We start from the raw sequence: 13625 nt of genomic DNA, 5'->3' as shown, positions 1-13625 counted from the left end.
AGCACAGCAGTCCATCTGCTAGCAAGACACACTGATTTATTTTTTTTATTTAATCCCTTAGTAGTGCCAGATGCAAGTCCTGTGTACCTTAAGGTGAAACACAATTTGTGATGCCTTACTAAGGTGGCATCTGGGCAGACTTCTTTTGCACTGGTGCAGATTACAGTCAAAAAGAGAATACACACCTGCATGCATGTCTTATTTTGGTATATGAATTTGGTGTATATGGTTTGTTTCCTTTTCAAGAGAATAAATCACCCAGCATCTTCAGACAGTGAATTATTTAACAGTAATTGTCTGTACATTTCTGCTTTCTGTAGTCCTACAGGCTCTGCAAAAATTTTCTTAATTTGGTTTTCATGTGATGGTTGTGGTACCCGAGCATGCACCAGCAGTGTTCATGGTCCCACCTCCTTGTTCTCACAGTCTCCCCCCTCCATCTATTTCAAAACAAGGTGGTTCAAATTAATTAGACTTGATATAGAATCATTCTGACAAGAAATGCAAAATTCTTCAATGGCATTTTGACAAGTCCTCTTTAAGGTGGGCACTACTTAAAGCTGTTAGAAAATAGCTGTTTATAATCAAAAGTCAGTATGTCAATATCCTGGGTGCAGAGCTCTGAGCAATGGGGGTTTTTGTGGTTTTTGGTTTGTTTTTGTGGGAGAATTGTTGTTGTTATTACTGTTGTTATTATTATTGCTTAATAGCAGTCTTGAGCATTTTGTCCTGTGTCAAGATGGAGTTCTGCTGAATGGCACTGTAAAAACTGGAAAGCCTGGACTTCATGGGAAGAGGGGGGCGTTAAAATTTTAGGGTGTTTAGTCCTGCATTAAAACAACACCGTAGCTGCAAACTACAGTGAGATAAATCACAATGAAGACCTTGTGTGGAGTTTCATCAGCAGCTTCCATGGTCATTTTGGGATGTTAACTTTTCTCCTAATTCTCTGCTTTCTGCTGAAATCATTCTGTTTAAATGTCTGTGTTGCTTCACTGTAGTGGCACCACTGAAATCCAGTTTTCTGCTGTTGTTACTGATACAGTCTTTTAGCTAAGTTAGAAAGTGGCAAACAGCTACTTAATGCAAACCAGATTTGCAATCTCTGTGTTTCCAGAGCCTCTGGCACATGGCTCGTGTGGCTAAAAGGCCATAGAGTGCTGTAATCAAAATGCTGTTGTTACATAAATATGATGCTGCCACTTCTTTTGATCTAGCAGTGGTGAGCTCGGCTGCTGAGGATTCTGCTCTTTGTTCGTGTCTTCCAAGCTGAAATGCTTTCACATAAAACAAATGTCTCCATAAATTTGCACCCCCTTTTTTTCCCCTCCCTTTCATATTTTGTTCTGTGAACCCAGAATTTGAGGATAAGGCAGAATTCTGTTATGCTCTTCAGGGGAAAATAGTAGCTCCGTAATTCCTCGGTATTTGATGTGGATGATGATTTGATACTTTATTAAACCGCATTTTGCACACATAAGCAACATTGGGATGCTGCACTGGGGTCAGCCCAACCATGTGTGCTGCACAGAGCAGTGCTTCCTTCTACAAGTGTAATTAAGTTGTTTTGAAGGAAGCTTGTTTTCTTGCCAATAAAAGACCAATTTGAAGTACAGATAGGAAAGGCAAGAAATGCTTAGAAAGACAATAAGTCAGCATGCCAAAAAAAAATTTGTCCATAATACTAGGGCTATAGAAAAGGTTCCAGTACTGCCTGTTTCTATTATCCTTATGTTGATCTTGCTTTCAGCAGTTTTCTTTATTACTTACTTGTTTCATGTCATAAATTTGATCTGAGAAAATGATACTTTCAGGCAACTAAAGCTGAGAAAACCAGAATTTTTTTACAGTAGCGGGTTTGGATTTTTTTCAGAGACGCTCTAGAGCACAGGGAATGAATGCCATAGTGTTGCACAGAGCAGATTTTCTCCTTTAATGCCACCCACCTCAGCAGGTGATGCTCATGCTCCCTTGCTTTGTGTCCTGCAGTGTGCCCCAGCTCGTGCGGGAAGCGAGCCTGCACAGACCAAAACGAGTGTTGCCACCCCGAGTGCCTGGGGAGCTGCACGGCGCCCGACAACAACACGGCGTGCGTGGCCTGCCGCAACTACTACTACGAGGGCGTGTGCCTGCCCACCTGCCCCCCCAACACCTACAAGTTCGAGGGCTGGCGCTGTGTCACCAGGGAGTTCTGCTCCAAAGTCCCCGCCACGGACGCCAGCGAGTACGAGAAGTTTGTGATCCACAACGACGAGTGCATGGCCGAGTGTCCCTCGGGCTTCATCCGCAACGGGAGCCAAAGGTAACGCAGTTCTGTCTGGTTGGCCATTCCCTGTTCAGGGCAGCTTGGGGTGCAGATTACTTGGGGTAGAGGGGAGGATTAGGAGGGGGAATTTCAGTGGGGGATTACACGGCTCCCCAGTAGAAGCTGATGTGGATCCTTCCATGAGGAATCCACCTGAGGGTTTGTGCGGTCCTGTGCAGTGTCAGTGGGCTCTGGTTCTCCAAAGGCCTGGAGGAGGTCATGCCATGCAGAACCAGTCTTCAACTAGAGAGTAACAAAGCAAAAGTGAAGCTCAAGAACAAAGCGAAGCCCAAGGTTGGAGTTGGTTGATGACCATCATCACACAGAACAAACCATAGGAGTTACCTTGCCTTGCATATTATTTGCTTTATGTGTGCCTGCATTTTAGACATGTGTATTCTTCAGTGTATTTAATTTAATTATTTAATTTAATTTTCCTTTTTTCACTATTTCCAGGAGATAACAATGGTGTTTTAGAATGAAGTAATCATATAGATGGTGACAAAAATAATGCAGCAGCCAACAGTATAACACAGAATAATTTCTTGTACAGGTGTCACTCTCCTCCTGTTATTTAATTTCAACAGTTGGAGCAATGTTTGCTTGTGATTTTTGTAATTTCCAGTGGCTTAAGCAAGCAGCCTTCATTGCCTACTGTCCCTTGGAAATCACAGACTTTCAGTAAAGGATAGTCAGTGGCCTAAAATTTGTAGTGCTTCAGTATTATGCTAAAAGACGTCTTTGTACGCTGCTGTGTTTTTGGAAAGGTGATTGTGGTGATGCAGCAGTTGTGTGTCTCTGTGTGCATGTCATCCATCTGTTCCAGGCAGTCTCCAGTTGGCATTTGGATACAAGCAACTTAACACAGCCTTTGCCCAAATCCAGATATCCACCTGAGAAATGCAGCTTTTGTTATCTCCTGGAGCTTGTAGTAGCAGCTGTTTGAGCTGCTTACGCTGGAGTGCGTGGCCATCCTGTCTTATCTCGGTGTTGTGCTCTCTGCAGAGATTGAAAGGAGCTGTAACTCAAGGCTAGTGAATGTTCTGTTCCCCAGAGGTGCTGTTAACAAATAGTTGCAAATGGAAAGCATTTCCAGCATTCTTTGTACATTTACTTGAATCCTCTTTCTTGTGTCTGCAGCTTTTAGTGGTTTGTGGCATGTTGAAGAGCAGGATTTTGAAATAGGAGCCTACTACTTAGAAAAGGAGCTTCTTTCTCTTATGGTTTATGCATGGAAAACTGTTATCAATTTACATGTTTCTTTAAGCCTCAGAGGAAAGTGGGTTCACTTTCTTTTTAAAAAAATAAATAGTAAGCCTCTGTCCATCAGTGTTGTCAGGAGAAGCCTTTGTCTTTGAAGCTGAGTTTGGGTTTTTTTCATTTTTATTTTTCCTCTCTAAAGTGATACTAGGTGGAGTAAGTAATCATGACATACTAAGTAAAATGCTAGAATAAATTGGAAAATAAAAATTTCCTTCAATGAGGAAAGACATTTACCAGTAAGAGTGATCAGAGGGCCTGTGTTGTGCACACATGAGGTGTCCAACTTTGAGATGAATGTGTAGGAAAAAAACATGGAGCATTTAAAAAGCTCCTGCAGCCAAAGGCTGGTCTGCCTTGAGTTCTTGTTGCTTGAGTTTGGCTGCTAAAAATGCTTCTGAGTGCCTGTGAGTATGAGGAGAAATGAGTCTGTGTTTCAGTGTTCCTCTGTTTCTTGATGTTTCCATCTGTATCACCCATTTTGAACCTGCTTAGACTTCTGGCCTTCCTCTCCCAATTTCTGTTGCCAATTAGTTGTGCTTGCATCAAGACACAATCTTCTGTTTCCTTAACTTGCTGCTTTAATGCCTCTTAAGCTGTAAGAAGTAGTGACTAATTGACTGCTCACTTTCTCCACATCCGTCCTGACTGTCCTCACACTTGTCTTTCTGAGTTAAATGGCCAGGAGCATGGAATTCCCTAGTGCAGAGCTTTAAATATTGGTTTATGGACATGGACACAGACAACTTTATAAGAATGTGAACAGTATTTTCCCATCTCCAGTTCTTGGCTGGCCTATTTTGTGTTGAAACCTCCCTGCACTCTGAGGCTGCCTTTGTAAATGGGAGGGGAGGGGTTCCTGGGAACAATTCAGTTGGAGTAAACGCACAGTTGTAAGGGCACTGGGATTTACCTGAAGTGCCTTTGACTTTGGAAGGACCACAGAGCCTTCCAGAAGCTGGCAGACCATGGGTATGGGTCACTGTATGAGGTACAATGCTCCAGCTTCTCTGGAGTGCAGCAGGCAAGTGTATCCTGAACAAGCATGGCAGCTTTCATTCTGGCCTGGAGGACTTGCCAAAGCTTTAGAGGGAAATATCTTCCAAAATTCAACTCAGAGCAGTCTGTAGACAGAGTTGCATATCACTGTTTATTTTCAATATCCTCCTCTTTCCTCACAGCATGTTCTGCAGCCCTTGTGAGGGGCCTTGCCCCAAAATTTGTGAGGATGGGAAAACAAAGACCATTGACTCAGTCACATCAGCACAAATGTTGCAGGGATGCACAATTCTCAAGGGAAATCTGCTGATCAACATCCGGCGTGGAAGTAAGTGATTGCCCTCTCTTTCGGAACCCTGATAAGGCTGCTTTTCACATTTTTCCTTCTGTCGTCAGCGTGATGATAAGAACATTAAAAACTCAGCAAGCTGTTTGCTTTCCAGGCCCAGAGCAGTGCTCCTGTTTGAATTGGCCCTCTGCAGCACCGTCCTGCCCCGCGTGGGTGGAATGGGTATTCAGCTCCCAGGGAAAGCTGGTATTTTTGTTAGGTTTTTTGGCAGGACAGGGAGCCAGGATTAGGCAGTTAGACAAGCAGTGGTCCCAAAGGAGTAATAAAGGCCCAAGAAGGTGGAAAAGTTGAAAATCCTTGTATCTGGGTAGGTAAATAACTTGTCACGTGGCATTGTAAGACTGCAGAGCTTCACTTTTTAAGGCAAGGTGTGGTGTTTTGCTAGAACAGGGAATCCAGAGTGCTGAGAGCTCTTATAAAGCCCAACACTGTGCTGCTGGATGGTCAGCATTAGTGAGCTGGCCACTTCTGTCACATGTCTTGAGCAAGCAATGGATTAAATTTGTCAGAGCAGTGATTCATCAGCCAGGGAGGTGTTGACAGTTGATGAGCTCTTAAGAGCAGAGTAAAAATTGCTGTTAGTTTTTATTGGACTTGTATGTCCCTATGGAAGATCCCTTTTAGTTTCATGAATAGGATTGAAAGATTGGGATCTGTTTGATTTCCTGCCTCATGCTGAATGAAAGTTCCAGGGTTTAGTTACAGCAGCATGTGGATTTTTTTAATTTGTGGTCCCACTGCTACAGGTACAATTTTCTCTTAGGGGAGATGTTCCAGTTAGCTGGGGCAAGCGTGTGGGAGTTTTTTAAATTTTAGTTAAGCATTATTTTAGAGTGCTAAAGAGCATCTGATTATTTGGTATGGGAGAGTGAGTTATCTGGAACATGCTCCATGGCAGGAGGACTTCCTGATGGTTTTATCTGTGCTGTTTCATCAACTTGGTTCAGTTTTGTAGCTTTTCAGGCCATGGAAAGCAATGCTCTGTGACCCAGAGCAGACCAGGAACGTATCTCTCCTCTTCATCTTCAGTCTCATTCTCTGTTTTCCAGTGGAGCTTTCTGCCTGACCTTTGCTCCATACCCAAAGAGCAATTCCATCTCATGGTGTGTGCATTTACACAAGGGTCTTTTCATCCCTGCCAGAATGCTGGCTCACCATTTGGTGCTGGCTTCAGAGAGCAATGCCCACGGAAAAATCAGGTGTTTCAGCATGGAAAAGCAAGACTGGTTTCCCACTGTTACTCTGTGGCTTTATTTTGCCCTTCAACCATCTGGCTGCACAGGCAACTGTTCTGGGGGAGGAAAACCAGTGTCTCTCATTTTCAAAAGCAGCAAGTACAAACACTATCTTTTACTGAGCTACTGCTGCACAAAGCACACTATTAGTCAAAGCTGTGCATTCTTTACAATAATGGTTATCTTTTTCTCACTGTAGATAACATTGCCTCAGAGCTGGAGAATTTTATGGGTCTGATTGAGACAGTGACAGGGTACGTGAAGATTCGGCATTCCCATGCCTTGGTCTCCCTGTCTTTCCTGAAGAACCTGCGCTACATTCTGGGAGAGGAACAGGTGGATGGGTAAGTGTTCAGATATTTGTGGATGCAATTTCACTTTAATAGAAAGCTGTGGAGAATAAGTCTCCTAAAACCCATTCACTTTCATTTATGGAGTCTCTAATAGGCAGTGTTTTTCTCCTCATGAACACCTCTGCACAGCATTGCTCATTTGCATTACTGTCCAAATCAGCATGTTAAATTGAGTATATGACAAGTATTTTATGATATCTTTGCTGTTGCTTTTCACTTTAGGTTTTTCTAGGTAGATTCTTTATATCAGTAAAGCAGTTTTGTTTGTTCTCTTTGCTCTCTTTGAGAAAAGAGTATCTTCAGAAACAGTTGGATTTCTTTGTAGTTCTTTACTGTTGGGTTTTAGAAGAGTTCTATGGAGAAGTCAGCTGAAAGGAAATATGAATTTTACTGGCCAGGGAGTGCAACTGGAAGTGAAACACAGTGCAAGTTACAATTGTTTGCAACTCCCTGAAATGTTAACATTACATGGATTATCTACTGAGCATGCAAAAGACTGGTCAGGAAAAGTTGATCCCTTGAAATGTTTGCTGTGGATTATATTGCTTCTATAATTACTCACCATGTGATGCTTATTGCTGTACATAACTCCTGTTTTCCTATGATGGTAAAAGTTTGTCAAGGCAAAAGTTTTTATCCCTGCAGAGTGTGTGATGCTGAGGCGTGGTGAGGATCCTTCAGCAAATTGTCTTGCTCTTTCTCATCCCAAATCAAGTAGCCATCCCAACTTTAAACCAGTGTTCTGTGGAAGAAATCAGTCCCCTCCATTTTGACAGAACTATTAAATTATTTGTCAGCTGTGGTACTGACCTGCTCTGATGTTGTGTTTCAACCTCTTCAGCAAACTGGGGGACAGCCTATAAAGTCAAAACAGCCTCCCTCCTGTTTTCTACACCATGTTGAGGCAGAGGCATCTGCTGTCAGGCCTGTTGGAAGGTGTGAACAGGATCTCTAGCAGTTGTGTGGTTCCTCACTGAGGAATTCACGGCTTGTTTTCCTGGGATCATTGTTGTCAGGGTGTGGTGAATTCAGTCTTCAGGAGAGCAGCAAGGCCTGATCTAACCCAGAGCATTCCAGCAGAGCAGGCACCCTGTGCTGAGGGTGGGTGGGGGATGAATGACACCCTCCAGACCTGTGGTGACACCTGACAGTGCAGGCTCCCATGGGGATGCTCCTCAGCTCAGTCCTGATTTTGGGAGGGTTTCTCAACTGCCTGTGTGTGAGTGAAGTTTGGAAAAGTGAGTTGGGTAGCTGGTACACTGAGGTGTGAGGCTGGGTTTGTATGGAGGTTTCAGAAGCTCATATATTTACCTTTTCAAACAAGACAAAAAAGCACTAAACTTCAGTAAGGTGCAGTACTTTCAAATCAACAGAACGTTTGGTGATGTCTGTCAAATCCCACAGGCAGTTCAACATCCTTGTTCTCTGCTGGCAAAATGCATTTAAAGCACAAACATGTCTCTGCTCTCTTGTTAACTGAGCACATTCTTCTCAGCATCTGTGTGAAGTGGTACCAGGTATAGCAACTTCATTAGAAATCAAGTCCTGGGTAATTAGGAGACAGATGGAAATAAGAAAAACAACTTGTCTTTCACATTCTTCTGAAAATGTGCTCTACATTACAAGAAATGGCAAATTGTGCAGATTGGAGCCAGAATGCAGAGTTCTTGTTTCAGGTTGGGTTAGAGAGGAATTAATGCTAAATTTTAAATGGAATAATAGATGGAAAAACCATAAATGAATAACATGGCAGCTTTTTATGAGCCCTGTGGTTTGTTTGCCACATTTCCCTGCAGAAACTCTGTAGTTAGAAGGGTTTGTAGGAAGTCCAGTGTAGCTCTGTTGGCAAGGGCTTAGCAGTGTAAGATGGGCTTCATTGTGTTAATAGTGGTAGTTAATGATGGGGGAACTTCCCATCAGAGTGAAATAAATGCTGCCATGGTGGGTTATCTTGATTTGGGTTCATCAGCTACACACCCTTTATCTCATTTCCCAGTGGTGCATTCCTGTCCCTGCTATCCCAAAGTATCAGTGTCCTTGCAGGTGTTGTCTTGCAGCTGATGTAGAGTCTACAATCTTGCTTCTGTTGCATGTATTTTTTTTCTTTTCAGTTCAGCCCAATTGAGTAGTACCAGGAATTTCTTTATAATATTTATTAGTACCAGGAATTTCTTCATAATATTTAATAGGGCTTTAATAATATTTAATAGGCCTTTTGCATACAGCTTTGTATACAGTATCTGTGGAAATAAAGGATGTGCATGTTATTCCAGGGCTGTGCTTAGGGAGTGGGCTCAGCACAGCTGCCTGTGTTTGGTTCTGTGCTCTGAAGTGTGGATCCTGTGCAGTCAGTATAACTGTTTGCTGTTGGTTTTCCATGTGCAGGTGCAACTTTACTTGGCACAATATAGGAAATCTTTATTGGACCAAGAGGTAGAACAGAGAGGCAAGGAAACCTCACTATGCAAACTCTTGGAGTTGCTTTTGTAAACATAAGCAAGAGCTGTGTTAATGACTGTGTTTTATTGTCATAACTCCAGAAGGCTTTTCCTTCCATAAAGTATCTAAGGTTACTGCTTCCCATTTGCCACCAGATGGAAAATCCAGTGTAGAGACCTGCTGTTCAGACTACATGAATTTATATGTTCCTCATAGCAGCTCCTATACAACTCTTAAAACACGTTGGAGTGGGGTTTAGATGGTGTGGTCTCACCTTTGGAGTCCTGTGTCACACTCATTTCCTTGTCCCCTAAACAGTCAGGGTTAACTTGCTCCATGGGAGAGAAGAAAGTCCTTTGCTGAACACCAATTTAAAGTAAGAGGGAACAAATACAGTATTTCAGTTTTCTTATAGTAAGTTATTCTTCGTTGGAATGAGCTGTGAATTAAAACAAGTATTTTTTCTTCAAAAACTTTCTTCTAGGAATTATTCCTTCTATGTGCTTGACAACCACAATCTTCAGCAGCTGTGGGACTGGAACCATCATAACTTGACAATCAGTGAGGGGAAAATGTACTTTGCATTTAATCCTAAACTGTGTGTTTCTGAGATTTACCGTATGGAGGAAGTTTCAGGAACCAAGGGACGACAGAGCAAAGGAGATATAAATCCAAGGAACAATGGGGAGAGAGCCTCTTGTAAGTAAACAAAAAAATCTCAATGCCAGTTGCACAGGAGGGTGTCACAAGAACAAACCCAACATACTGACACGTTGCTGACCATTGCAATATTTAGAGTTTAGGATTTGCAGGAGGCTTTCAGCATGTTTGTTCATGCTTTCATCTGTAGATGTGAAGGTACCTTTACATGAGTGGAAAATGATGTGGTTACACAGTCCCTATCTCATCTGTAAAACCCACTTGTAGATGACTTCTTCCCAAATGCCCTGTTTTTCGACAGCAGCAACAATAGGAACATACCTAGGAAATGAGAAATGAAATCCAGTAGTTTGGTGTATCCAACAAGGACCAACTTCTCATTCTCCTTTGTAGCTGTGCATCATTTTAGGGGTTTTCCTCTCTCTGATACTTATTCTTTCTTGATACTAAGGAAGCTGCTGAATAACAATTCCATAGACACCAAACCAAACAGTTTCTGTTACATTCACCTTCATTTAAGCTCCTGTCAAATATTGTAGCTGGTTGCTAGAAATGCTTGTTTCAAAACTTTGTTTGCTCTGCTTTGTTTTCAAATTACTTGCTTTTGGATTGAGAACACTTTTTAATGTTCTGTAGTATTCTTAAGCCTGAGTTTATCTGCATTTAATTTTGGATTCTGCAATGCTCAGAGTTATTGGAAAGTCCTCTCTTGGCTTTGGTGGTCTGCACATCAGGTCTCCAGGTGTAACAGCACGTTTAAAGGCAATCTCTCTTCTAGGAATTAAGAATGCCTACAAATTTTGCCTCAAGCCCTTAAAACTGGCAGTGCATTTTTCCCTTGGTCGCTTCGTGGTGTTTTTGGAGCTGAGTAAACTAAAATGGATCTTGTGTATAAGTCAAGTCCCCTTGTTGTGGATGGTGCTTACAAAACTCGGACACGTAGCCTGCTGAATGTCTCTTTGGGCACGATGCAGACGCGCAGATGGCCCAGATCCTTGTTGTAAGCACCCTCCATTCTTTGCACGTTCAATAGAGCAAAGCCTTGCAGTCCTGGAGGAGTTACAGACACACAGCCAGGCCTTACTACCACTGAGGCCAGTGCCAGCCGCTGCCTGCTTTTTTAAGAAACCAGTACAGAAAGCTTTCTGACTCTGAGAAGGGCAAAAGAATCAACAAAAGCTCAACTGCCTTTGCAAAGATAGCACCAACAGTGCCAGTGTACACGAGGGTGAAAACCTCTTTATTTTCAGAGCTTCTATGGAACATTAGAAACCAGCTCACAGTTGACAGAACACAATTTCTTCATCCAAGAATTAAGTTTTTAAAATGCTATTTTGTTTTGGGTTGGAAAGCTCAGTGAGTTGGTAGTGGGAAGCCATTCATTTCAAAGCTGTGGGCTTCCATCCAGGTCTGTTCAGAAGAGTAGCTGGAAGCTGCTGCCATCAAATGGTTGTGCCGTATATGAACTGAGTTTTGGAGTTCTTGGTCCAGCCACTGATGAATGGGAATGTAAACTCCTTTGTCTTTTCCATGTTGTTCAGTCTCCAGAAAAACAAATGGTAGTTGTCAAAAGTTGTCCTGGAGAGTGAGCACACAGAGGCCGGTGACTGCTCGGCGCGTGCTTTGGAGCCAGATGATGAATTCAGTGCTTCCAAAACCAGTCCTGTGGATAAACAGGGCTTCCATTCCTCCCTCAGGGAGACTCTGAAGTAGTTTTCAAGAGCTTTCTGATGATGCATTAAAAGAAAATCTGCTTCAAAAAAATTAATAACAGGTGGCTCAAGCATTTTTTAGACTGATTGCCAAGGTCACTGCTTACCCTTAAGCTCTAAAGGTAGTAGCAGAAAAGAGGAAGCTCTACAGAGACAAAGGCTGTTGGTGTCCTGTGGTGTCACAGGTGCTACTGGAAAGGCTCATTAGCCAAAACTGATACCTAAGAAACAAAAAACACTGAGGGGTGATGTGGTGCCAACTCTGGCATGTCCTGTCCTTTTGCATTGCAGGTGAAAGCAAAATTCTGCATTTTGTTTCCAACACGACGCTCAAGAATCGGATTAAGCTGACATGGGAGCGGTATCGCCCTCCAGATTACAGAGATCTCATCAGCTTCACTGTTTACTACAAAGAGGCGTAAGTAGATGTCATCAGAGATGAACCAGGGCAGTCCAAGGCAGAGCAGAAGATTCTGTTCCTACTGCAGGATGGCTCATCCAGTTTGTGTATTTCATCCTCAAGTCCTGCTTTTGTTCTGATTCTTTTCTTGGTGGACCACAAGCCTGCTTTAAAAAGAGGATTGGTTTGAATGAGTCCTACAAATGGATAGCAAATCCATCAGGAGGTTTCAGATTTTCAAAAAGAGAAAGGTGGATGGCTTGGCTCATCTCAGGGGTCTGATTTTGAGCTCCTCCTAAGTCCTAATGTTTACTGAGATACTTGCTTTTTCTAATCAAAGTTCTGACTAGAGATCATTACAGGTCAGGAGTAATGCTCTCTTGCCACCTGGATGATTTGTCTGCTCAGGGTTTGGGGTTATTTAGACTGTCCAGCTTTGGTCATTTCCTGCATTAGTATCTCTTGATAATAGAGGTGTGGGGCAGTTACTGGAGAAATCCAAACTACTTAGGAGAGGCCTCTGCCTTTGCATATCCTTGTAATGGCTCAGATTTAAAATAATAAAAAACCCTAAATGAACGCAGAAATAACTGTCCAAGCAGTGTGGAGGTGTGAAAGGGAGGTTTGGAATGCTGGTAGTGATACATGGAGCAAAGATGTGAGACATGGAAGCGCAAATGGTTCATGTTCAACATCACTTGAAAAAGATCATTGTGATGTACAATGAAGCCAGTGCTGGCAAGTGTACAGACAGTAATGAGTTTATATGCTCTTGCACCAGTGTTATGGCTTCTGAAAAGTAAAACTGTGTAAGTGTGTTTGTATTGTGTGGAAATAAAAGGGTAAAAAGCCCATTGGACTGGTCAAGGCCGATCGTGGAACTTTGGGTTCTTTATGGTGAAAAGCTTGGCCATTATCAATAATTGTTTTGAGTGCCTTCTGTTTGATACATGTTTATTTAAAGTCTAAATATGTCTTAAACATTTCACTGCCTGTTTTGAGTTAAAAAAAAAAAAAGAGATAAATGTAGTGTTTTCTCAGAGGATGTTGCTTTATTGCTCATGACCAAAACTAAACTCTGAATTTTCTACTGCTTGGAAATACAGGTATATTTTTTTTTCAGGTATATTCTGCTGTGAAAAGCAAGTAAGCTTTATTTGCTTCATTGAGCAACTTTGAAGCGAGGCACTCTTATACATATATGACAATCTTTGGGAGAAAATAAATATTTGTGCTACTCTTCTTGTTGAATATTTCAGACCATTCAAAAATGTGACAGAATATGATGGGCAAGATGCGTGTGGCTCCAATAGCTGGAACATGGTTGATGTTGACCTGCCACCAAACAAAGAGAACAATCCTGGAATTCTGCTGCAAGGGTTGAAACCTTGGACTCAGTATGCCATTTATGTCAAGGCTGTTACCCTCACAATGATGGAAAATCATCATATTCATGGAGCAAAAAGTGAAATTATATATATTCGAACCAATGCTGCAGGTGAGATTCTGGGCTCTGGGGTGAGAGGTTGATAATGCCACAGTTGAGATTAGTGCATTGTTGTGCAAGTTCTGTTGTTGATACAGAAATAAAATTTATGTGCAGGTTATGTACCTAGTTCTAGCAGTTTGACTAATTATGAAAGTAATATTAAAATTTGAATTAAAACTGTTTTTTCATATATTACCTTCATTAGGAACTATGGGAGCTTCTTGGAGTTAGAATTTCAGGTTTCGTTCCATTGTAAAGATTAATTTAAGTACTACTTTGGGTTGGGACTTGGTTGCAGTTGAGCCCTTAACTGTTGGCATAAGTAGAAAATCCTTTCTTTGAAATAAGGTGGTGTTTTTCCTTGCAGTATAAAAATGCATTGGGATTCACTCAAAAACTTTCATGGAAATACATTGTAGACTGC

The 13625-nt window shown here is 42.0% G+C and overlaps 1 protein-coding gene across 2 annotated transcripts in view; it reads left to right on the top strand.

The window, feature by feature from the left end:
- IGF1R (insulin like growth factor 1 receptor) overlaps nucleotides 1-13625 on the top strand; it is a 170099-nt gene that overhangs the window by 124450 nt on the left and 32024 nt on the right. For both annotated transcript variants that reach the window (XM_039722726.1, XM_039722727.1), the window contains exons 3-8: nucleotides 1990-2302; nucleotides 4747-4892; nucleotides 6348-6492; nucleotides 9425-9639; nucleotides 11604-11730; nucleotides 12972-13210. In XM_039722726.1, the coding sequence (XP_039578660.1) occupies nucleotides 1990-2302; nucleotides 4747-4892; nucleotides 6348-6492; nucleotides 9425-9639; nucleotides 11604-11730; nucleotides 12972-13210 (1185 nt within the window). The remainder of the gene's footprint in view (nucleotides 1-1989; nucleotides 2303-4746; nucleotides 4893-6347; nucleotides 6493-9424; nucleotides 9640-11603; nucleotides 11731-12971; nucleotides 13211-13625) is intronic.

The sequence above is a fragment of the Passer montanus genome, unplaced genomic scaffold (genome assembly GCF_014805655.1).
Source record: "Passer montanus isolate IOZ18808 unplaced genomic scaffold, ASM1480565v1 scaffold5, whole genome shotgun sequence".
Taxonomy (NCBI): Eukaryota; Metazoa; Chordata; class Aves; order Passeriformes; family Passeridae; genus Passer; species Passer montanus.
This window is presented reverse-complemented; position numbering and strand designations above follow the sequence as displayed.